This window comes from Suncus etruscus, chromosome 6 (assembly GCF_024139225.1).
Source record: "Suncus etruscus isolate mSunEtr1 chromosome 6, mSunEtr1.pri.cur, whole genome shotgun sequence".
In the NCBI taxonomy this organism is placed as follows: Eukaryota; Metazoa; Chordata; class Mammalia; order Eulipotyphla; family Soricidae; genus Suncus; species Suncus etruscus.
In genome coordinates this window covers 44,390,633-44,413,537 of record NC_064853.1, presented here as the reverse complement: position 1 = coordinate 44,413,537, position 22,905 = coordinate 44,390,633, and the positions used below count along the sequence as shown (strand labels likewise).

Here is a 22,905-nt window from a genome sequence, read left to right as displayed (position 1 = left end):
GGTCCCTCCAAGCCAGGGGCAATTTCTGAGCCTTAGCCAGGAGTAACCCCTGAGCATTAAATGTGTGTGGCCCGAAAAACCAAAAAAAAAAAAAAAAAAGATAAGAGAAAAGAAAATAAAAATCAAAAACAAACAAACAACTAGGAGTTTCCTGTTACCATAAAAAGACCTTGGGATGTAAAAATGAGCATATATAAAACCTGTAGTTGTTCCCATGGCAGCATGCTTCAAGGACAGAAAAACTTGTATCTCTAAGGCCAAGGGAATTCCCATTCTAATTTCCCCAATATTTACTGTGCCTTTGCAAAAAAAAAAAAAAAAAGGAAGAAGAAACACAAACCTTTTTAAGTAGTTTCTGGTTTGGGTTTCTTGACTGTTCTCATTTTTTTTTGTTTGTTTTGTTTTTGTTTTGTTTGTCCTGTGTTTTTTTTTTGTTGTTGTTGTTGTGGTGGTGGTGGTTTTTGGGTCACACCCGGCAGTGCTCAGGGGTTATTTCTGGCTCCAGGCTCAGAAATTGCTCCTGGCAGGCATGGGGGACCATGTGAGACAGGATTCAAACCGATGACCTCCTGCATGAAAGGCAAATGCCTTACCTCCATGCTATCTCTCCGGCCCTGTCCTGTTTTATCTTTTTTCTTTTTTTTTGATTTTTGAGTTACACCCAGCAACGCTCAGGGTTTTCTCCTGGCTCTCCACTCAGAAATTGCTCCTGGGAGGCTCGGGGGACCATATGGGATGCCGGGATTCGAACCACCATCCTTCTGCATGCAAGGCAAACACCCTACCTTCATGCTATCTCTCGAGCCCTCCCATTAGATTTTTTTTTTTTTTTTATTTAAACACCTTGATTACATACATGATTGTGTTTGGGTTTCAGTCATAAAAGGAACACCACCCATCACCAGTGCAACATTCCCATCACCCAAGTCCCAAATCACCCTCCTCCCCACCCAACCCCCGCCTGTACCCTAAACAGGCTCTACATTTCCCTCATACATTCTCAATATTAGGACAGTTCAAAATGTAGTTATTTCTCTAACTAAACTCATCACTCTTTGTGGTGAGCTTCCTGAGGTGAGCTGGAACTTCCAGCTCTTTTCTCTTTTGTGTCTGAAAATTATTATTACAAGGGTGTCTTTCATTTTTCTTAAAACCCATAGATGAGTGAGACCATTCTGCGTTTTTCTCTCTCTCTCTGACTTATTTCACTCAGCATAATAGATTCCATGTACATCCATGTATAGGAAAATTTCATGACTTCATCTCTCCTGACAGCTGCATAATATTCCATTGTGTATATGTACCACAGTTTCTTTAGCCATTCATCTGTTGAAGGGCATCTTGGTTGTTTCCAGAGTCTTGCTATGGTAAATAGAGCTGCAATGAATATAGGTGTAAGGAAGGGGTTTTTGTATTGTATTTTTGTGTTCCTAGGGTATATTCCTAGGAGTGGTATAGCTGGATCGTATGGGAGCTCGATTTCCAGTTTTTGGAGGAATCTCCATATCGCTTTCCATAAAGGTTGAACTAGACAGCATTCCCACCAGCAGTGGATAAGAGTTCCTTTCTCTCCACATCCCCGCCAACACTGTTTATTCTCATTCTTTGTGATGTGTGCCATTCTCTGGGGTGTGAGGTGGTATCTCATCGTTGTTTTGATTTGCATCTCCCTGATGATTAGTGATGTGGAACATTTTTTCATGTGTCTTTTGGCCATGCGTATTTCTTCTTTGTCAAAGTGTCTGTTCATTTCTTCTCCCCATTTTTTGATGGGGTTAGATGTTTTTTTCTTGTAAAGTTCTGTCAGTGCCTTGTATATTTTGGAGATTAGCCCCTTATCTGATGGGTATTGGGTGAATAGTTTCTCCCACTCAGTGGGTGGCTCTTGTATCCTGGGCACTATTTCCTTTGAGGTGCAGAAGCTTCTCAGCTTAATATATTCCCATCTGTTAATCTCTGCTTTCACTTGCTTGGAGAGTGCAGTTTCCTCCTTGAAGATGCCTGTAATGTCCTGTAGTGTTTTGCCTATGTGCTGTTCTATATATCTTATGGTTTTGGGGCTGATATCGAGGTCTTTAATCCATTTGGATTTTACCTTTGTACATGATGTTAGCTGGGGGTCTAAGTTTAATTTTTTGCAAGTGGCTATCCAATTGTGCCAACACCACTTGTTGAAGAGGCTTTCCCTGCTCCATTTAGGATTTCCTGCTCCTTTATCAAAAATTAGATGGTTGTATCTCTGGGGAACATTTTCTGAGTATTCAAGCCTATTCCACTGATCTGAGGACCTATCCTTATTCCAATACCATGCTGTTTTGATAACTGTTGCTTTGTAGTACAGTTTAAAGTTGGGAAAAGTAATTCCTCCCATATTCTTTTTCCCAATGATTGCTTTAGCTATTCGAGGGTGTTTATTGTTCCAAATGAATTTCAAAAGTGTCTGATCCACTTCTTTGAAGAATGTCATGGGTATCTTTAGAGGGATGGCATTAAATCTGTATAATGCCTTGGGGAGTATTGACATTTTGATGATGTTAATCCTGCCAATCCATGAGCAGGGTATGTGTTTCCATTTCCGTGTGTCCTCTCTTATTTCTTGGAGCAGAGTTTTATAGTTTTCTTTGTATAGGTCCTTCACATATTTAGTCAAGTTGATTCCAAGATATTTGAGTTTGTGTGGTACTATTGTGAATGGGGTTGTTTTCTTAATGTCCATTTCTTCTTTATTACTGTTGGTGTATAGAAAGGCCATTGATTTTTGTGTGTTAATTTTGTAGCCTGCCACCTTGCTATATGAGTCTATTGTTTCTAGAAGCTTTTTGATAGAGTCTTTAGGGTTTTCTAAGTAGAGTATCATGTCATCTGCAAACAGTGAGAGCTTGACTTCTTCCTTTCCTATCTGGATTCCCTTGATATCCTTTTCTTGCCTAATCGCTATAGCAAGTACTTCCAGTGCTATGTTGAATAGGAGTGGTGAGAGAGGACAGCCTTGTCTTGTGCCAGAATTTAGAGGGAAGGCTTTCAGTTTTTCTCCATTGAGGATAATATTTGCCACTGGCTTGTGGTAGATGGCCTTCACTATATTGAGAAAGGTTCCCTCCATTCCCATCTTGCTGAGAGTTTTGATCAAGAATGGGTGTTGGACCTTATCAAATGCTTTCTCTGCATCTATTGATATGATCATGTGGTTTTTATTTTTCTTGTTATTGATGTTGTGTATTATGTTGATAGATTTACGGATGTTAAACCAGCCTTGCATTCCTGGGATGAAACCTACTTGATCGTAGTGGATGATCTTCTTAATGAGGCATTGAATCCTATTTGCCAGGATTTTGTTGAGGATCTTTGCATCTGCATTCATCAGTGATATTGGTCTGTAATTTTCTTTTTTGGTAGCGTCTCTGTCTGGTTTAGGTATCAAGGTGATGTTGGCTTCATAAAAGCTATTTGGAAGTGTTTCTGTTTGTTCAATTTCATGAAAGAGTCTTGCCAAGATTGGCAGTAGTTCCTCTTGGAAAGTTTGATAGAATTCATTAGTGAATCCATCTGGACCTGGGCTTTTGTTTTTCGGCAGACATTTGATTACTGTTTTAATTTCATCAATGGTGATGGGGGTGTTTAGATATGCTACATCCTCTTCCTTCAACCGTGGAAGATTATAAGAGTCCAAGAATTTATCCATTTCTTCCAGGTTCTCATTTTTAGTGGCGTAGAGTTTTTCAAAGTAGTTTCTGATTACCCTTTGAATCTCTGTCATATCAGTAGTGATCTCTCCTTTTTCATTCCTGATACGAGTTATCAAGTTTCTCTCTCTCTCTTTCTTTGTTAGGTTTGCCAGTGGTCTATCAATCTTGTTTAGTTTTTCAAAGAACCAACTTCTGCTTTCGTTGATCTTTCGGATTGTTTTTTGAGTTTCCACTTCGTTGATTTCTGCTCTCAGCTTTGTTATTTCCTTCTGTCTTCCTGTTCTTGGGTCCTTTTGTTGAGCATTTTCTAGTTCTATTAGCTGTGTCATTAAGCTACTCAGGTAAGCTCCTTCTTCCTTCCTGATGTGTGCTTGCAAAGCTATAAATTTTCCTCTCAGTACTGCTTTTGCTGTGTCCCATAAGTTCTGAGAGTTTGTGTCTTTATTGTCATTTGTTTCCAGGAACCTTTTTATTTCCTCCTTGATTTCATCTCGGACCCACTGGTTATTGAGCATGAGGCTGTTTAACTTCCAGGTGTTAAAGTGTTTCTTCTGAGTCCCTTTGGAGTTCACAAATAATTTCAGAGCCTTGTGGTCAGCGAAGGTAGTCTGCAAAATTTCTATCCTCTTGATCTTATGGAGGTATGTTTTATGTGCCAGCATGTAGTCTATCCTGGAGAATGTCCCATGTACATTGGAGAAGAATGTGTATCCAGGTTTCTGGGGATGGAGTGTCCTATATATATCCACTAGGCCTCTTTCTTCCATTTCTCTCCTCAGGTCTAGTATATTCTTGTTGGGTTTCAGTCTGGTTGACCTGTCCAGTGTTGACAAAGCCGTGTTTAGGTCCCCCACAATTATTGTGTTGTTGTTGATATTATTTTTCAGATTTGTCAGCAGTTGTATTAAATATTTTGCTGGCCCCTCATTCGGTGCATATATGTTTAGGAGAGTGAATTCTTCCTGCTCTACGTACCCCTTGATTAATATAAAATGTCCGTCTTTGTCCCTTACAACCTTCCTGAGTATAAAGTTTGCATTATCTGATATTAGTATGGCCACTCCAGCTTTTTTATGGGTGTTGTTTGCTTGGATAACTTTTCTCCAGCCTTTTATTTTGAGTCTATGTTTGTTCTGACTATTCAGGTGCGTTTCTTGTAGGCAGCAGAAGGTTGGATTGAGTTTTTTGATCCATTTAGCCACTCTGTGTCTCTTAACTGGTGCATTTAGTCCATTGACGTTGAGAGAAAGAATTGTCCTGGGATTTAACGCCATCTTTATTTCAAAATTTGGTGTGTCTTTTGGGTAGTCTTGTCTTAGATTAGGTCTTTCAGTTTTTCTCTTAAGACTGGTTTTGTGTCTGTGAAGTTTCTGAGCTGTTTTTTGTCTGTGAAACCATGTATTCTTCCATCAAACCGGAAAGTGAGTTTTGCTGGGTATAGTATTCTGGGTGAAGCATTCATTTCATTCAGTCTTGTCACAATATCCCACCACTGCTTTCTGGCATTGAGCGTTTCTGGTGACAGGTCTGCTGTAAATCTCAGGGAAGCTTGCTTGAACATGATTTCCCCTTTTGATCTTGCTGTTTTCAGAATTCTGTCTCTATCTGTGGGATTTGTCATTGTGACTAGGATGTGTCTTGGGGTGGTTTTTCTGGGGTCTCTTTTGGTTGGTACTCTTCGGGCATGCAGGATTTGATCACATATATTCTTTAGCTCTGGAAGTTTCTCTTTAATGATGTTCTTGACCATTGATTCTTCCTGGAAATTTTCTTCCTGGGTCTCTGGGACTCCAATGATTCTTAAGTTGTTTCTGTTGATCTTATCATAGACTTCTATTTTCGTCTGTTCCCATTCTTTGACTAATTTTTCCATTGTCTGCTCATTTGCTTTAAGTTTTTTGTCCAATCTCTCCTGCTGTATGGAATTGTTATGTATCTCATCTTCCACAGCACCAAGTCTATTCTCAGCTTCTGATACCCTGTCCCAGAGCTTATCCATTTTGTCATTCACTTCGTTTACTGAGTTTTTCAGGCCTGTTAGTTGACATGTTATTTCAGTTTGGAGTTTTGTCATTTCTGCCTTCATATTTTCTTGGTTCTTATTAGTGTTCTGTTCAACTCGATCCATGGTTTCTTGGAGTCTGTTGAGCACCTTCCATATTGCTAGTCTAAAGTCCTTATCTGAGAGGTTGATTAGTTGTTCAGTCATTATCTGGTCCTCAGAATTGTCATCTTCATTCTCTATGTCTGATGCTGGCCTGCGCTGTTTCCCCATTGTCACATTTGTATTGTGGGTTTTTCTACGTGTTGTAGTGGTATTCATTGTCTATATGATGTAGGCAGCACACTCCTCTGGCTCCTCCCTTTCTGGATGGGCTGACTTGCCTCTAAGGGAGGGGAGTCCTCCGTGGATGAAGCCTCACACTGGGTCAAATCTTAGGCCCGAGCATGTAACAGAGAAGACAGTCCAGAGAGAAATGTTTGCTTCTGTGATATAGCGCCGTTCTTAGTGTGATTTTTCCTTCTTGTTGCAATGGAGTTCTTTCCTTAGAAAGAGTGCACGGCCGCGTAGCGAAGCGGAGCGGCCGTGCTCCTCTGAGCCTCTTTTTGCCCCACTCGCAAGAGTTTCACGCAAGAGGACAGTAGACAGACATAGACAGGTCACACTCACAGTCTTTCACAGCTGAGCCCCACTGGGCCGGTGTACTTTCGCGGATTTTCCCCGCCTGGTGTCACACACAGGGAGCCAGCTTTTGCAAAGGATAGCCGGTTTTTATGCTCTGAAGTCCCTCCCTGAAAATGGCGTCTGGGCGAGCGAGGTTTCTGGAGGCTCTTTTTGCCCCACTCGCAAGAGTTTCACGCAAGAGGACAGTAGACAAACATAGACAGGTCACACTCACAGTCTTTCACAGCTGAGCCCCACTGGGCCGGTGTACTTTCGCGGATTTTCCCCGCCTGGTGTCACACACAGGGAGCCAGCTTTTGCAAAGGATAGCCGGTTTTTATGCTCTGAAGTCCCTCCCTGAAAATGGCGTCTGGGCGAGCGAGGTTTCTGGAGGCTCTTTTTGCCCCACTCGCAAGAGTTTCACGCAAGAGGACAGTAGACAGACATAGACAGGTCACACTCACAGTCTTTCACAGCTGAGCCCCACTGGGCCGGTGTACTTTCGCGGATTTTCCCCGCCTGGTGTCACACACAGGGAGCCAGCTTTTGCAAAGGATAGCCGGTTTTTATGCTCTGAAGTCCCTCCCTGAAAATGGCGTCTGGGCGAGCGAGGTTTCTGGAGGCTCTTTTTGCCCCACTCGCAAGAGTTTCACGCAAGAGGACAGTAGACAGACATAGACAGGTCACACTCACAGTCTTTCACAGCTGAGCCCCACTGGGCCGGTGTACTTTCGCGGATTTTCCCCGCCTGGTGTCACACACAGGGAGCCAGCTTTTGCAAAGGATAGCCGGCTTTTATGCTCTGAAGTCCCTCCCTGAAAATCCCATTAGATTTTTTTAAAGGAAAAAAACTAGTAGAGGGATAGATAGCAAAGATGAAAATGATCACCCACCCATAGGTTTCTTTTCAGTCTTATTTTTGGAAAATGAGGCCATACCTGGTAGTGCTCAGGTGTTGCTCTTTGTTTTCTGCTTGGGGAACCATGCAAAACAAGGGATCAAATCTGGTTTTTCATGTGATCAGCCCATTGATCTCTCTGGGCCCCTCTCTTCAGCCTTTTAGAAAATATGCTGGATTTCCACTCATAATATTAGAGATCATATTATTTTATAATTCACTTTATTTCTCTATTAATTTGGAGTATGATAACTATTATCATACTATTTTGGGGGGGGGGTTTGGGCCACACCCGGCAGTGCTCAGGGGTTACTCCTGGCTGTCTGCTCAGCAATAGCTCCTGGCAGGCACGGGGGACCATATGGGACACCGGGATTCGAACCAACCACCTTTGGTCCTGGATCGGCTGCTTGCAAGGCAAACGCCGCTGTGCTATCTCTCTGGGCCCTTTTGTTTGCTTTTGATTTGTTTGTAACGCTCCCCCAAGCATTACCAGGAGTGACCCTTAAGCAAAGAGCTAGAAGTAAACCCTGAACATCACTGGGTGTGGACCCCCAAAACAAAAAAGTAAAAGAAAACAAAATATAGGGTTGGAATTATCTTTGGGTACCCTAGGGAAGGGGCATATTTTGGAGCCACAGTGGGTGATTCAGGGGCTACTCGTGGCTCAGTGCTCAGAGATGACTCTGAGAGTTGATTAGGGGGGCATAGCGTGCTGAGAATGGAGGCTGGTACTTCACAACAAAGCCTGTGCTTCAGGCCTTTAAGCTGTCTCCTGGGCTCAATTTCTATAGTGGTATGGGATGCACACAGATAGTATTTATTAACCTGAATATTTTCTTTATTATATCTTCTTTCATATAAATAAAAGTTGAAATATATCATTGTTTATTAATGTTGCTTATGGGTAAGCATATGTTTATACTTTTATCATATTCTAACATTTAGGGATATTAGTAGTAGTCAATTTATTTATTAAATTGGTAAAAATGATTTGTTTTTTGCTTTATCAAATTTTCTCAGTGAGATAAACTTAATATATTTTATTTATTCCATTAAGTTTGTTTATTTGTTTGGTTTGGTTTTTGGGCCACACCCAGGTGTGCTCAGGGGTTACTCTTGGCTCTGCACTCAGAAATTGCTCCTGGCAGGTTCGGGGGGCCTTATGGAAAACCAGGAATCGAACTAGGGTCTGTCAGATATTGGCCGCATGCAAGGCAAAGTCCTACCACTGTGCTATTGCTCTGGCCTTCTTTCATTAAGTTTTATTATTTTCTTTAAATAAAATATCTTTTTAGGTTTTTGGGTCACACCCAGCAATACTCAGGGGTTACTCCTGGATCTGCATTCAGGAATCATTCTTGGTGTGATCGGTGGACCATATATGAGATACTGAGGATCAAATCTGGGTTGGCTGCATGTTCCTTACCCACTGTACTATCTCTCTGGCTCCCTTACTAAATCTTTAGGTGACCAGAAAAATTGTGGAATTAAAAAGACTAGAGTGAGCAGGGTACTGAGTATAAAATTTTAGGGGCCGAAGAGATAGCATGGAGGTAAAGCGTTTGCCTTTCATGCAGAAGGACGGTGGTTTGAATTTCGGCATCCCATATGGTCCCCTGTGCCTGCCAGGGGCGACTTCTGAGTATAGAGCCAGGAGTAACCCTTGAGTGCTGCCAGGTGTGACCCAAAAACCAAAAAAATATATTTTTTAAGGTGAAGCTACATAGAATTCTCTGTATGAATACACTGAAATTCATCATTTTATCAACATATAAGACATATGCTCTATACCACTGAGCTATTTATATGCCAGGCTGGTTCATCCAATATATTAATAATGTCATACCTCCATTACTTTTGTGAGCAGAAATATTCCCCTAGAGTTTGGAACTGTGACACTAGCATGCATGCTGAGATATACCAATTTGTTCTTATTAGCATTCCTTTCCCCTCAGATTTTTTGAGTGGGCAAACAGTTGGTTTTCACCTAATAACTACTGTAAGCATTTTTCATGCTATAAAGGAGGAGTGTTGATAGAAAGACTCAGACTTAGCTTCTAACTATGGATTCTTCCTGGCTCTTCTGGCTACTAGCAGTGTAAAGAAGGCAAATTAATTAATTTCTCTGAGTCTTGCTTCTCACCTCTCTCCATGAAGTGAGCCTGTGATGTTGGCTTGCTTCTGGTTCTGAAATAAGGCTGTTTGTGTATTAAGCTAGAGTCAGTTTCTTTAGTAGTTTCCTCTAAGTGAGGTTTTGTTTGGTTTGTGGTTCTAGCATCCATTCTTGGTTGCTGCAGGGCTACTGAATGCTTAATTTATACTGGGAATTTATATGTGAATTCTAGAGCTCTGTTTTCACACAATCATGAAACTAGTGGTTGACTTGCTGGTATGTGTTGCCCCTGACTTTCATTGTTGAGCTCTGTGATCTGACTGTTGAAGATGCTGCATTGTGTATGAATGTGGATTTGGTTAGCCAGGGTTTCATTTCAGCTTTTGATCTGTATATTCACAAGATTGTAACTGTAGGCTTTGATTTTCTCTTCCCCCAGCCCACTTCACCCTTTTCTGTGCTGCCATTGTTTATACAATTTTTTCCTTTTAAAATAGTCTTTGTAGGGGCTGGAGAGTAGGGCATTTGCCTTGCATGCAGCTGTCTCTAGATGGATCCAGGTTTGATTCCCAGCATCCCATATGGTCTCCCGAGTTTGCCAGGAGCAATTTCTGAGAGCAGAGTCAGGAGTAACCCCTGGGCACTGCCGGGTATGGCCCCCTGAAAAATAAAAGTCTTTGTATATTTTATATAGTATGGGATTTACTCTAGAAATCACGTTAGTGAGTTGGGACAGGAGAAATCGTATAGTGGGTAAGGCACTTGCTTTGCAAGCAGCTGACCTAGGTTTGGTCCTGGAACCTCAGATGGTTCCTGAGCCTGCCAGAAGTGATCCCTGAACACAGAGCCAGGAGCAAGTCTGGCTCCAAGTAGCAAAGGGTAATCCTACATTATTTTTCTGGTAAATTTTTGGATCTTTCTTTCTGTGTTTATTTATACCACTTATAAGATGTAGGAGAACTATAACTTATCATTACTCTAGGGTGCCTTTTTGTTTTACTTTCTTGTGGATGTGTTGAAACCTATTAAGGATCCTCCTGGATACATTTATGCAGTATTTCTCCCCTAAATCTTTAAAAGTTATCTCCACATTCTTTATGTTTGGTGCTAAGGGAAATAATCAGAGCCATTGAGATGGATCTCATTGAGGAGGGCTGGCAAATGGGAGCAGGCTGTTGTGTGCACAAGGATGAATTTCCATCTCCCCTTCTGAGAATGTGAACTGGGGGATCAGGAATGATAGAGGGTGGGATTTTGGTTCTGTGTGTTCACAGCATTCCCACTCAAAACTAGTGCCTAGCACACAGTAGGTACTCAATAAATTTCTAAAGAATGAGTGCAGGAATATAAGCTAGTTTCTACTCTTTCTTTTAAATTGGTTGTTTTGTCTTGGGGTCACATCCGACAGTCAGAGCTTACTCCTGGCTCTGCAATCAAATCACTCCTGGTGATGCTCAGGAGACTAAGTGGTGCCAGTGGTCGAACCCAGTCAGTCCTGTGCAAGGCAAGAATACTGCTGTTCAGGCCCCTAATTCCTACTCTTGATTCTAATAATCTGCATATGTTTTTCTTTTTTTTTTTTTTTTTTTGTCTCTTTTCTTTTTTTTGATTTTTGGGCCACACCTGGTAATGCTCAGGGGTTACTTCTGGCATTGTGCGCAGAAATCACTCCTGGATTTGGGGGACCATATGGGATGCCAGGGGATCAAGCCGTGGTCCATCCTAAGCCAGCACAGATAAGGCAGATGCCCTACCACTTGCGCCACCACTCCAGCCCCTGCATATGTTTTTCTTTTTCTTTCCTTTTATCTTTTGTTTTTGTGCCACACTTGGCAGTGCTCAAGGGATACTCCAGGCTCTGCACTCAGCAGTCGCTCCTGGTAGGCTCAAGGGATACTGTGAATTGAACCCAGGTTCATCCTGGATTCGCTGCATGCAAGGCAAATGCCCTACCATTGTACTATTTCTCCAGCCCCTATGCTTTTCTTTGTTAATGAAACTAATGGCTTGAGGCTGGAGAAATAGCATGGGCGGCATTTGCCTTGCAAGCAGCCGACCCAGGACCCAAGGTGGTTGGTTAGAATCCCAGCGTCCCATATGGTCCCCCATGCCTGCCGGGAGCTATTTCTGAGCAGATAGCCAGGAGTAACCCCTGAGCTCCACCGGGTGTGGCCCAACCCCCCCCCCCAAAAGAAACTAACGGCTTATTAATTTGGTCAAAGTCACGTTTATGGAAACTTGACTTTTGCTTCCTCAGTTCTACTCTGTCTTGCTCCTGGCTAAGGTATTCAAACACATTTTCCTTTTACTCTATTGGTTTTCTTGTTTTGTTTTTGGGTCACACCCAACAGCGCTCAGGTGTTACTCCTGGGTCTACACTCAGAAATTACTTCTGACAGGCTCGGGGGACCATGTGGGATGCCGGTATTCGAACCACCGCCCTTCTGCATGCAAAGCAAATGCCTTACATCCATGCTATCTCTCTGACCCTGACTCTATTGGTTTTCTTCACTGTTTCCTCCTAGTTTAGTACTTCAAGGGGAAAACAGGTAAAATTGTGTAAATGGTAGGGTTCATAGCACAAAACTATTGATCATCTCATAGTACTGGGAACACAAAAAGGAAGCAAGCTTGGAAGGTGGTCACAGTTCCCAAAAAGTTGAGAAATATGCTACTAACCATTTGAGTCTTCCTTCTTTCCTTCCTTCCTTCTTTTCTTCCTTCCTTCCTTCCTTCCTTCCTTCCTTCCTTCCTTCCTTCCTTCCTTCCTTCCTTCCTTCCTTTTTTCTTTCTTCCCTCCTTTTTTTTCCTTTGTTTTTTCCTTCCTTTTTCCTTCTTTTCCTCCATTATTTCCTCCTCCCCTCCTTCTCTTCTCCTTTCTCTTATTTTTCTCAAATTTTCCCCATTTGTCATTCCTTCCTTCCTTCCTTCCTTCCTTCCTTCCTTCCTTCCTTCCTTCCTTCCTTCCTTCCTTCCTTCCTTCCTTCCTTCCTTCCTTCCTTCCTTTCATTCTTGTTTTTTTTTTTTGGGCCACACCTGAAAATTTCTGGCTAAGTGCTCAGAAATTGCCCCTGGCTTGGGGGGACCATATGGGACGCTGGGGGATCGAACCACGATTCTTCCTTGGCTAGCACTTGCAAGGCAGACACCTTACCTCTCCGGCCCCCATTTATTTATTTATTTATTTATTTATTTATTTATTTATTTATTTATTTATTTATTTATTTATTTATTTATTTATTAAGATAACTAAGAGTACTCACTGTCTAAGTACTCAGCAGGAGTTAAAGCACTTGCCTTGCCTGAGGCTGAATCTGGTTTGGTCTCTTTGCTGCAATCTGGTCCCCTGAGCATGGCCTAATATGACCCAGTCCCTGGATATTTAAAACACCCACTGTGTGCCCATTGGCCTGGTGTGGAAGAGACAATGGTGAATGAGCCTGTAGTGAAAGGTGACCAGAGCTCAGGTTGTCTGCGATTCTCCCAGTCAGTTCTGAGAAATGCTGAAAGACAGAGCCTGGGAGCAGCAGCTAAAGGAGAGGCCCCCATGGGCAGTATTTGCTGAGATTCAGAGGACAGTTTGGAGTTTATAAGTTGGACTCTCCAGCTGTATGGAAATGGAAGGAAAGAAGAATTCTCTTGGGGAATACGGAGCAGTTGGAGGAAGTGGAGCACGGTGGGATCAACAATTGGCAATGTGCAGGGCCTCTTTTGGTGGTCTCTGGCCAGCTGTGTCAGTCATAGCTCTTCTCCAGACCCCACAGGACTCCTCCCAGGTAACAGCTCTCAATGATATCTTGGTGGTATACAAGGGATATGTAACAGATGTTCTTTATGAAGCTGGAAGTGATTTATGGAAAAGCATAAAGTTCTGTATCATTGGTGGTGGTGGTGGTGGCCTTGAGCAGGTCCCCTGACCCCAAGAGCCTGAATAATTCTCTAGATCCCTGTGGCTTGGACCATCTCACCCTGTGCTTGTATCAAAACCTAGCTTCTTTTTTGTGTGTGTGATGCTGGAGAGGGGACCCAGAGTCTGGACCCCTGAGCCACATCCCTATCCCGCAGGAGGCCCAACTTCTTCACCAGACTGAGCTGAGGGGATTAGGGTAGGCCTGGCACAGAATGAGGGTATCTGGGAGGCTGTCACAGGAGCCAGAAGCTGGGTGGGTGGAAGGGGGAGGCATGTTAGTGTGCACATCCCCTCCAGGATCTGAAAATTGGCAGCACGGTCAATAGAGACCCTGATCAAGGTCCTAGAACCAGCAAGTGGTGGAGCCTGTCTAAGGCCAGCACTGTGACTCCAAGTGGGAGAAGCTATGAAAGCAGAGAGGAGTCTATATCCTTCCTGTCTGCAGGAGCCCTGGGAGGTAGGCTGCCAAGGCTGGGCCCTGGGCCCTAGAAAGCTGACTGTGGTTCTCGTTCTCTCCCACAGAAACCATCCATGGAGCAGCCCCTGTTCAGCAGCAGCCTGTGGGGCCCCGTGGTCGATGGCTGTGACTGCATAGCTGAGGGCCTTTGGCTGCCACAACTACACGTAGGGGACTGGCTGGTCTTTGAGAACATGGGCGCTTACACCCTGGGCATGGGCTCCTCCTTTGGGAGAACTCAGCCCTGCCGCATCACCTGTGCAATGTCCCGGGTGACTTGGTAAGGGGCCATGTTGTGTGTGTGAGGGAGGATGAGAAGGGGCTATTGGGCTGAAGCCAGGCAAGTAAGCTGAGACTGGCAATTGGCTTCTGAGGAGTCTGGTTTGAAAGGCTGCTGCCGGCTGCTGAGTCCCAGTGAGGCCAGCTCCTGGCCTAAGCCATGAAGGAGACTGAGCCTTGCCTGAGGAATTCAGAGCCTTGGGAGACACAGGGCTGCAGTGTGTGTCAGGGCCTTGGGGTCATATGGTGAGGGTCTGCATGGAGGGGGGATGGTCAGTGGGGAGTGTGAGTGTATGTGTGTGTGTGAAAGAGAGACTATGTGAGAATGTAAAGTATATCTGTGTAAGAAAGAGACTATGTATGTATGAGAAACTTTTTGTATGAGACAGAGAGTATGTGTGTGAGAAAGAGACTGTGTGAGTTATGTACGTGAGGCTCTGTGAATGTGTGTGTTTGTGTGTGTGTTTTACTCAAACCACACAAACTTTATACATGGAAGACAAATGTGTGTGTGAGACACACAGAGAGAGAGTGTGTGAGAGATCTCAGAACAGACACAGAACATTCCCTGAGGCCCCCCTGAGGAGGAACACAGAAGGCAGAGTTTTCCAGCAGGAGACAAAGCACAGGGTAGGGTGTCCAGGCAGGAGAAATAGGGAGCAAGCCCGAAGCATGTGCCTCTATGAAAGACCAAGTATGTATGGGAGGAAGTGGGACTGTGCCCCAGAAGCACCAGGAAAGCTGAGGGAAAGGCCTGGAGCTCAGAGATATAGACTGGTTTGAAGCAAGGGAGCAACACACAGTTGGTGTTGGGTCTTAGGACTCTTCTAGCTTTTGGTGTGGACAGGGCAGATCCCCCTGGCTCAAATGAACCTCCTGAGAGTCAGTGCTTTCTCAGCAAGGTCTCGGCTTGAGGTTACATGGCCAGGTGAGGAAGTCCCTTTTAGAGTGAGAAGATGGCTGGTTCTATTGGAGTTATTGATGGAGGGCCCATTAGGAACTGTGCTGTGTGCTTGTGAAGAACCTCTACCGCATGTTAACATAGCTACAGAACTCCAGACCAAGGAAGCCCAGTCTCAGACTTACATTGTGTTTCTTCAGTCAGCAAGATTTTCAGCTCTGCTCCCTACATGGTTTCAGACCAGGCTGAAAGAGCCATTTGGTATTAAGAGGGGTTTTATACAGGCCTAAAAAGCAAACTAACAAAAACAGTGTATTCACCAAGCAGGGGCCAGCTACGTGACTCAGGAGAAGAGCACATGCCTTGGGTTTAACTCCCAGAAACACAAAACATAGAAGCAAGTAGCTCCCTACAGCCTTTGCTAGCCCAAGTCAGCACTGTCTTTAGTAGGCACAGGCTTAGGTCATGGGCAGTTCCTGGCAAGTTCTGTGGACCATATGAAATGCCAGAGATCAAGATCAAATCTGGGTCTTCTGCATGCAAGGCAAATACCCTACTAATTGTGCTCCACTTTATTTCTTAATGCATGGGATTAAGGAAGCACCCCACAGTGTTGAAATGACCCTGTCAAACTCTAAACCCCTTTTCAAAGGGGCTTTTTCACAGTGTCCTGCAGTGGTCAAGGCCTGGCTCTGTGCTGTGTCCTGGGAGCAGTGGGACAGATATCAGGGCATCTGAGCCAGCATAGTAACTGAGTACAGACATGCAGACATTGGCAGAGAGGGCTGAGGGCAAACACGTGGGCACAATGGATGAGGGCAGAGGGTGGGCACACACACCCATCTCATAAAGAGAGTCACAGTGGTGATAGCTCCTGGGAGGACTGAGGGCACACACACACACACACACACACACACACACACACACACACACACACACACGGCGAGGGGTTCTGGGGAGGGTAGAGGGCACACACACACAGGCACAGTGGGTGATGTCTTCCTGAGAGGTTGGGTCAAGGGCAGACCTGTACACACATTGGGGAGGGGGCTCAGGGCATGGCTAGATAAATGGCAGCCAGGCAACCAAGAAAAGGGAGGGCTGAGCCCAAAACTGCAGGTCTCAAAAGAACCCAGTTCACTCACAGAGGCGCCAGTGGCTGCACCTGGCTGGAGAAGGTGTGGGAAGACCTTGAGGTCCACCTTACACTTTACCATGAGTGCAGCAGAGAACCACAGGAAGGGTTGAAAGAAATAAAACATGGACCCTAAGATTCAGACAGGGTGTGTCTTGAGCATCTCTGAGCTGGAGAGCTGGAAATCTGTCTGGGCTTGGCCTGAGGATTTGCTCTCAGTGGGCCAGCTGAGGCTCAAGCCCACATCCAGGAAGGGAAGGGGTACTTAAATGGAAGAGGTGAAAGCAGATGAGATAAGTTGGCATATTCTCCCTCTTCTCAGGCCTTACTCTGCCCTCTGTTCTCCCTCCCATCGCCCTACCTTTCAATCTGCCCAGTGGGTGAAGGTTAGTGATGCAAAGGGACCTGCATGAGTGACCCTGGTCCCTGGGGTCTTCCGAATGGCAGTGGAGGGGTGCCTCTGTCAGGCACCTTCCAGCTCGAGAGGAGGGTGGGAGCAAATGAGGCAGGGTTTAGCCATGTGGGAACCAGTTTGCCAAGTTCACCATGGACACAGCCTGCCAGCCTGAGCACTCAGGAGGAGAGCAATCTGCGGGTGCTCTCAAGGGAGCTGGGAGTAACCTTAAATAGTCCTGGGTGTTAAAGGAAGAACAAAGAAAGTGAGCTTTGGAGTGAGAATTGATTGGATCTTCGTTCCCCCACTTCCTAGAGATGGGGTCTTGGGCAGGTTCTCCTGGGATTCCTCATCTACACTGCAAAAAGTGGAGTGATGAGGCTGCTCTGCAAGAGTTGGGGAGAACACTGAGAACGCAGAGAAGAGCTCTGGTCTCACTTGCCTACAGTCAATGCTGGAGAAATGTGAATGCTTTCCTGTAGAGATGTTAGGCTGGAGGTTGGGGTAAGAGGAAAGACACCAGGGGGCTGCCCCTGTGCCTGTGGGCTGGCAAGAGCTGGGGTCCTCAGGAGCCCCCAACTCTTGCTGCAGGCCTCAGTGTTGTTTTCTCTCACTTTCAGGGAAGCGCTACAAGGGCGTCTGCTGCTGGCAGAACAGGATGAGGGAGCTGAAGGCGTATGCAAGCCTCTGTCCTGTGGCTGGGAGATCACTGACACTTTGTGTGTGGGCCCTGTCTTCACCCCAGCAAGCATTATGTGAGCGTTCTCCGTTCCCCCCAGAAACCCAGCGGGGCCGCTCAGCTGCTTCTGGGAGAGGTGGGGCAGGTGGCAAGTAGGGCACTCTCTGGCCAGTACTCTGGTGCCCACTCAGCCGCCCCTGCACTCTGCCTGTAGTGTTTCTGCCCTGTAAATAGGACCAGTCTCACACTCACTGTAGTTCAAGTATGCAACATAAATCCTGTCCCTTCCATTTTGTGTCTGCCTCCTCTGCAGCGAAAGCAACCTGGTCAGCCAGGTGTAGGGGGTGTTCTTGGGGATTTCTTGGTTCTCCTTCCTACCTTTGTAAATATGAAGCAAATAAATATTTAGGTTTTTTTTTGTTTGGTTGGTTATTGGGCCACACCGAGCAGTACTCAGGTTACTCTTGGCTCTGCACTCAGAATTTACTCCTAGTAGGCTCAAGGGACCATATAGAATGCCAGAGATCAAACCCAGGTCAGCTGTGTGCAGGCAAGTGCTCTGCCCACTGTGCTTTCACTTCAGTCCCAAATATTTTGGTTTTTAAATACTCGAGTGGAGTCTAGGTGTTGCATTCATAAATCAACTGGGGTAAGGCCTGAAGTGCAGTCAGCAGGATGGGTCTCTTCCATTGATATCCCACGTCTCTGCCTCTTCTTTTCCTTTTTCCCTGGCCCCTTCCAGGTCTTGACATCAGGCAGGGTGGGCTATTGGGATAGGCAGAGTTGCCTCTTTTCAGCTTGGGGCTGCTGCTTATGACTGGGGAGGGGTCCTTGAGAATACAATGACCAGTAAGAGCTATAACCAACATGGTGGCCCCACAAGACCCTATGTAGGCAACTCAGCAGACACAAAGAATAAAGAGACGGGGGCTGGGGACAAGATTTGGAGGAGATCCTGAACTCTTCCTCTCCTTGGTAGTCATTGAGGCAAAGGAAATTGCAATACTATCACAAAACAATGCAGAACAAAATAAAACAGGTGGGTGTTTCTGCTTAATCCAGGAATGATGGTGAACAGCTTTGATCGCAGACTATAGCTATACCCATTGCCAAGGCCCCAAGCTGTTCCCACACACAGGTGGTCAAAACCAGGTTCCTTCCTGCTGGAGTCCTAAATTCATCAAATTAGGAAAAGGAGTTTTAAAACATTTGTTTTTGAGTCACAGCCAGTGGTGCTCAGGGGTTACTCCTGGCTTTGTGCTCAGAAATAGCCTATTACTGGCTTGGTAGACCATATGGGATGCCAGAATTTGAACCACGGGTTCGTCCTGGGTCGGCTGTGTGCAGGGCATGCCCTATTGCTGTGCTATCTCTCTAGCCCCAGCAAAAGGAGTTCAGATTATAGAGTTCCCCAACTGCTATGGGAGAATTCTATAAGTGTTTCTACAAGTGAAAAAAAAAAAGGTGCTATGAGTTACAAGCCTTAAAGTTCATCCCTACAAAGTGTAGAATTTGGTGATTTTTTGTATTTTGCACCATTGTCATTGTTATTCTAATTCTAGGACATGCTCATCTCAGAAAGACACCTTGTACCTAGTAGCTGCTCTATTTTCTCCTCAGCCTCTCCCTGGCAACCAGTAGCCCACTTTTCACCTTAATTTATGTATTTTTTGTTTGTTTTTTTGTTTTCATATTTTTTAAAATAATTTTTATTTTGACCAGAGTGAATTACATCTTTCATAGTAATATTTTAGGTACATAGTGACATTGAATCAGGGGAATTCCTACCACCAGTGTTGTGCTCCCTTCACCTTTCCCAGCATGCATCCCATATCCCCCTCCCTTGCTCCCTGGGCTGCTAGAATAAGTGGTCCCCTCTGTGTCTAGCTTGTTGTAGATTAGGTACCGATTCTATTGTCGTTGGCTTTGGATTTGGTGTTTAAGTCTGATCATTTTTTTTATTTCTACTCAATGGTCATATGCCAGTTTGGTCTTGGTATCATCCATTATTTCCCCCTCAATTTATGAGGCAAAACAAGATGATCCAAGTTATGCGGTCCTGTTTGAAGGAAAACAAAACAAAACAAAAGAGGGGCAAAAATCAAACAAACAAAAAACCGGGAGGAGTCCATCTAGAGGTTATAAATATCAATTTAAGAGAAGAGAGGGAAAAAGGAATAAAAACATAACAAAAACAACAAAACAAAACAAACAAAAAAACAGAAAAAAAATCAGACAAGAAAATAAAAACAAAAAAAACCCCAAAACCCGAAAAGCATCACAGCAATAAAGACAACAACCAAACAATAACTATGATCCCAAAATAAAAACAAAACTAAAACAAACAAAACAAAAAACAACAACAACAATTGTGCTTTTTTTTTGTGTGGCATAGGCACAGTCTTTTTGTGGTGTCTGGAAACTTCACTCAGTCGTGGACAATAAAATCAGGTCTCTGTAACTAGAGATCTTGGTCTTTGCACAGGTCATAGGATGGAGCCTAGGGTGGAATCTTTCTTTATGGTTCTAGAAGTTCTGTTCCAACACTGTTGTTTTAATCAGTCTTCTGTAGTTGGTGGTGCAGTTTGTGTATTTAATTGCACCATCTTAATCTTTACTTGTGCTTCTCCTCCCTAGATAGGGGTTTGTGCATGACCACTTGATGCCAGAGGAGTAGGCTTCAATCCAACCCAGTCTGACACACACTACCTGGCATCATTAAACCACTACATCAAACCCACTGTTACCTGTGCTTCTGACTCACTGGATAAATTGAAGGTTCTAAAGACCCTCCTCCTTGGCTTTGCTAGAGCAGTTTCAGAGAAACATGAACTACCTAACTGGTTTAGTCTATCCATTAGACAAATGTCTCATCTAGGTTCCTTCAGAGTTTCACAGGGCAAGATCCTGGGTATGGGCACAGCTTCAAACCTGCCTGTGGACACATTCCTCTCCCAGGATTTCCAATTGTTCACCAACCCTCAGGCTCACCTGGTCCTGCCATTTGGATTGTTCTGGAGACTGTGTGATGGTGGAATGTTGATCAAACCATTGGCCAGGAATGACTAAACTAATAGCCCACACTCTCCCAAAGTTGGAGCTGGTGTTTCATCACTTGGAAAATTCCAAGGATTTCCGGAAGTTATATTTCAAGATTGAGAACGGAAATGATGTTATCTCTTGCTTTAGATCAACCCACCTGGCCTTCCTGTTTGAGTATTACAGCCAATACTGGATCCTGAATATGACTTTGAACACATCTGATGCAATAAGATGTTCCAAATGTAAACATTTGGTTTCTGGGGGTCCCTTTTTCAGGCTGGGCCTGTTTTATTAAATTTTTTTTTTGGTTTACAATACTATTATAATGGTTTTTCATGGACATAATTCCAACACTACACCCATCACCTTCCCCGAAGGACCTCAATTCTTAACCTCCCTCTTACCTCCCCCAACTCAATTATGTGGATCACTTCCCCCTCCCTTTGTGTTGAATTTAGATCTTTGTTACTACCTCCCTGTGTATCTTTTTAAATCCTGCATTATGAGAGAGATCATTCTGTATCTCTCATTCTCACTGACCAACTCAGCATGATATCTTCTAGTTTCATTCAGGTTGCTGCAAATTGTATGATTGCTTTTGTTTTGGGGTTACACCTGCTGGTGCTCAGGGCTTACTCCTGGCTCTGTGCTTAGAGATTTCTCCTGATAGAGTTCAGGGGCTCACATGGAGTGCCTGGAATCAAACCTGTGTCAGCAGTGTAACAGGCAAGCTGTACTTTTTTGTTTGCTGGGCTTGGTTTTTATTACTTTTAATAGTAGGTTCTCTTTGCTGCCCTCTAAAACCACAGTTGTACATGTGTGTGCAGGGCTCAGTAACTCCACCCCTAAGGCTCTATCAGAGGTTTCTTGTTATTTCAGAGACTCAAGCAGCTCAAGATTTTTTTTTAATTGGAGGGAGATGTGGGAAACAGGTTTTTCTTCTGGAATGGGTCAGGATGGCTGGGGAGAGATGCAGCTGGCACCAAGTCTGAACAGATTCCTAATAGAAGCTTTTTCAGGGTTTAATTTGCTGCAAAACTTACTTTTCTGCAAAAGAAACGGAGCTGCATGTGGCTTGTTTGAGAATAGTAACAATTTATTTTCCGTTATATTGTTTCTGTCTCTTTCCAAAGAAGGAAAGCTAGCTGTGAAGCCAGGCAGCATGCTGGGAAAGAAAGAGGCTTCAGCTGGTATAGGGGCTCTTCAGAGGCCTCCAGGAGTCCACAGTGAACAAGTCTTTGACTCCTTAGAGCACTTCCCTAAGTACTCATGAGCCCTAGGTCATCTGGATGCCCCAGAAGTCAGATGTTCTTGTTTGACTCCTCACAGACCTGCCCTGGAACTCACCTATGAGCATTATCCACTCAAAGTCCCAACATCTCACCTGTGTTTCCTGAGGTTCCTGTGTACTCATTTGCTCAGGTTTATGTTGTTGTTCTTGTGGGTTTGTGTGTTTGTTTGTGGGCCTCACCCAGTTGTTCTCAGGGCTTACTCCTGTCCATGCTCAGAGAACCATATGGGGTGCCAGGGATTAAGTCTAGGTCAGTTGCATGTAAGACCAGAACCCTAACCACTATCCCATCAGTCATTTTTTTTTTTTTTTTTTTTTTTTTTGGTTTTTTTTTGGGCCACACCCGGTAACGCTCAGGGGTTACTCCTGGCTATGCGCTCAGAAGTCGCTCCTGGCTTGGGGGACCATATGGGACGCCGGGGGATCGAACCGCGGTCCGTCTCCTAGGCTAGCGCAGGTAAGGCAGGCACCTTACCTCCAGCGCCACCGCCCGGCCCCACCATCAGTCATTGTTACTCACAGTCTCATTCAGTAACTTACTTGCTCACTCAGTCTCCCTGAGGGTAACTAGACATGCATCTAGCCCACTTCAAAACCACTGCCTTCTCACCCAGCCACTCTACATTCCATAGCAGAACCTGTCACAAATGATTCTCATTTCACTAAAAATACACATCCAACCTCACCCAGCTCCCTCTCCTGACTCCCTGCTTCCTGCTTTCTCACCATTTCCCATTCACCCAAGGCCACCAGGTCCCCAAACAATGGGGAGAAGGGAGTCCTTCTGGGTCAGTATTTACTATCTCCTCTGGATTGATCTTCCCAGTTTATCTTCAGGGATGGTTCACTAAAGTTCTGCTTGTCTTCTCTCAGGTGAATCTTCCCTGATCACCCCTTAGAAAATAGTCTCTCTTCTCCTAGAAGGCTTTCTATTTCTTCAGAGAACTGATATAACATTGACTTTGGTTATAACAGGTCTGCTTGTGTGTCATCTGACTAGTGGCCCCTCCAGAAATCCTTCTAGCAAAACTTTTTTTTTCTTGGCTGCTTTGTCTTGTCACCTAAAACAGTCAGTGTTCAACTATGGTGTGTTAAAATGCACAAACCGGGGCCGGCGAGGTGGCACTAGAGGTAAGGTGTCTGCCTTGCAAGCGCTAGCCAAGGAAGGACCACGGTTCGATCCTCCTGTGTCCCTTGTGGTTTCCCCAAGCCAGGGGCAATTTCTGAGCGCTTAACCGGTGTGGCCCGAAAAAAACAAAAAAAAAACAAACAAAAAAAATCTAAAATGCACAAACCAATAAACACAGCACTTGCTTGGTCTATTTACTCACTTGAAAAACAGAGATAGTATAGCTGGCAGGGCACTTGCCGTGCATGCAACCAACATGGGTTCAATTCCTGGTGCTCTATATGGTCCCTGATGCCCCTGCAGGAGTGATCCCTGAGCACAAA

General features: G+C 44.6%; 1 protein-coding gene across 1 annotated transcript in view; it reads left to right on the top strand.

Annotated features, from left to right (window-relative positions):
- The window catches only part of AZIN2 (antizyme inhibitor 2), a 37,376-nt gene extending 19,837 nt beyond the window's left edge, over nucleotides 1-17,539 (top strand). The window contains exons 9-10 of the mRNA XM_049774834.1: nucleotides 13,798-14,012; nucleotides 17,062-17,539. Coding sequence (XP_049630791.1) covers nucleotides 13,798-14,012; nucleotides 17,062-17,200 — 354 coding nt within the window. The 3' untranslated portion in view covers nucleotides 17,201-17,539. The remainder of the gene's footprint in view (nucleotides 1-13,797; nucleotides 14,013-17,061) is intronic.
- The last annotated feature ends 5,366 nt before the right edge of the window (nucleotides 17,540-22,905 follow it).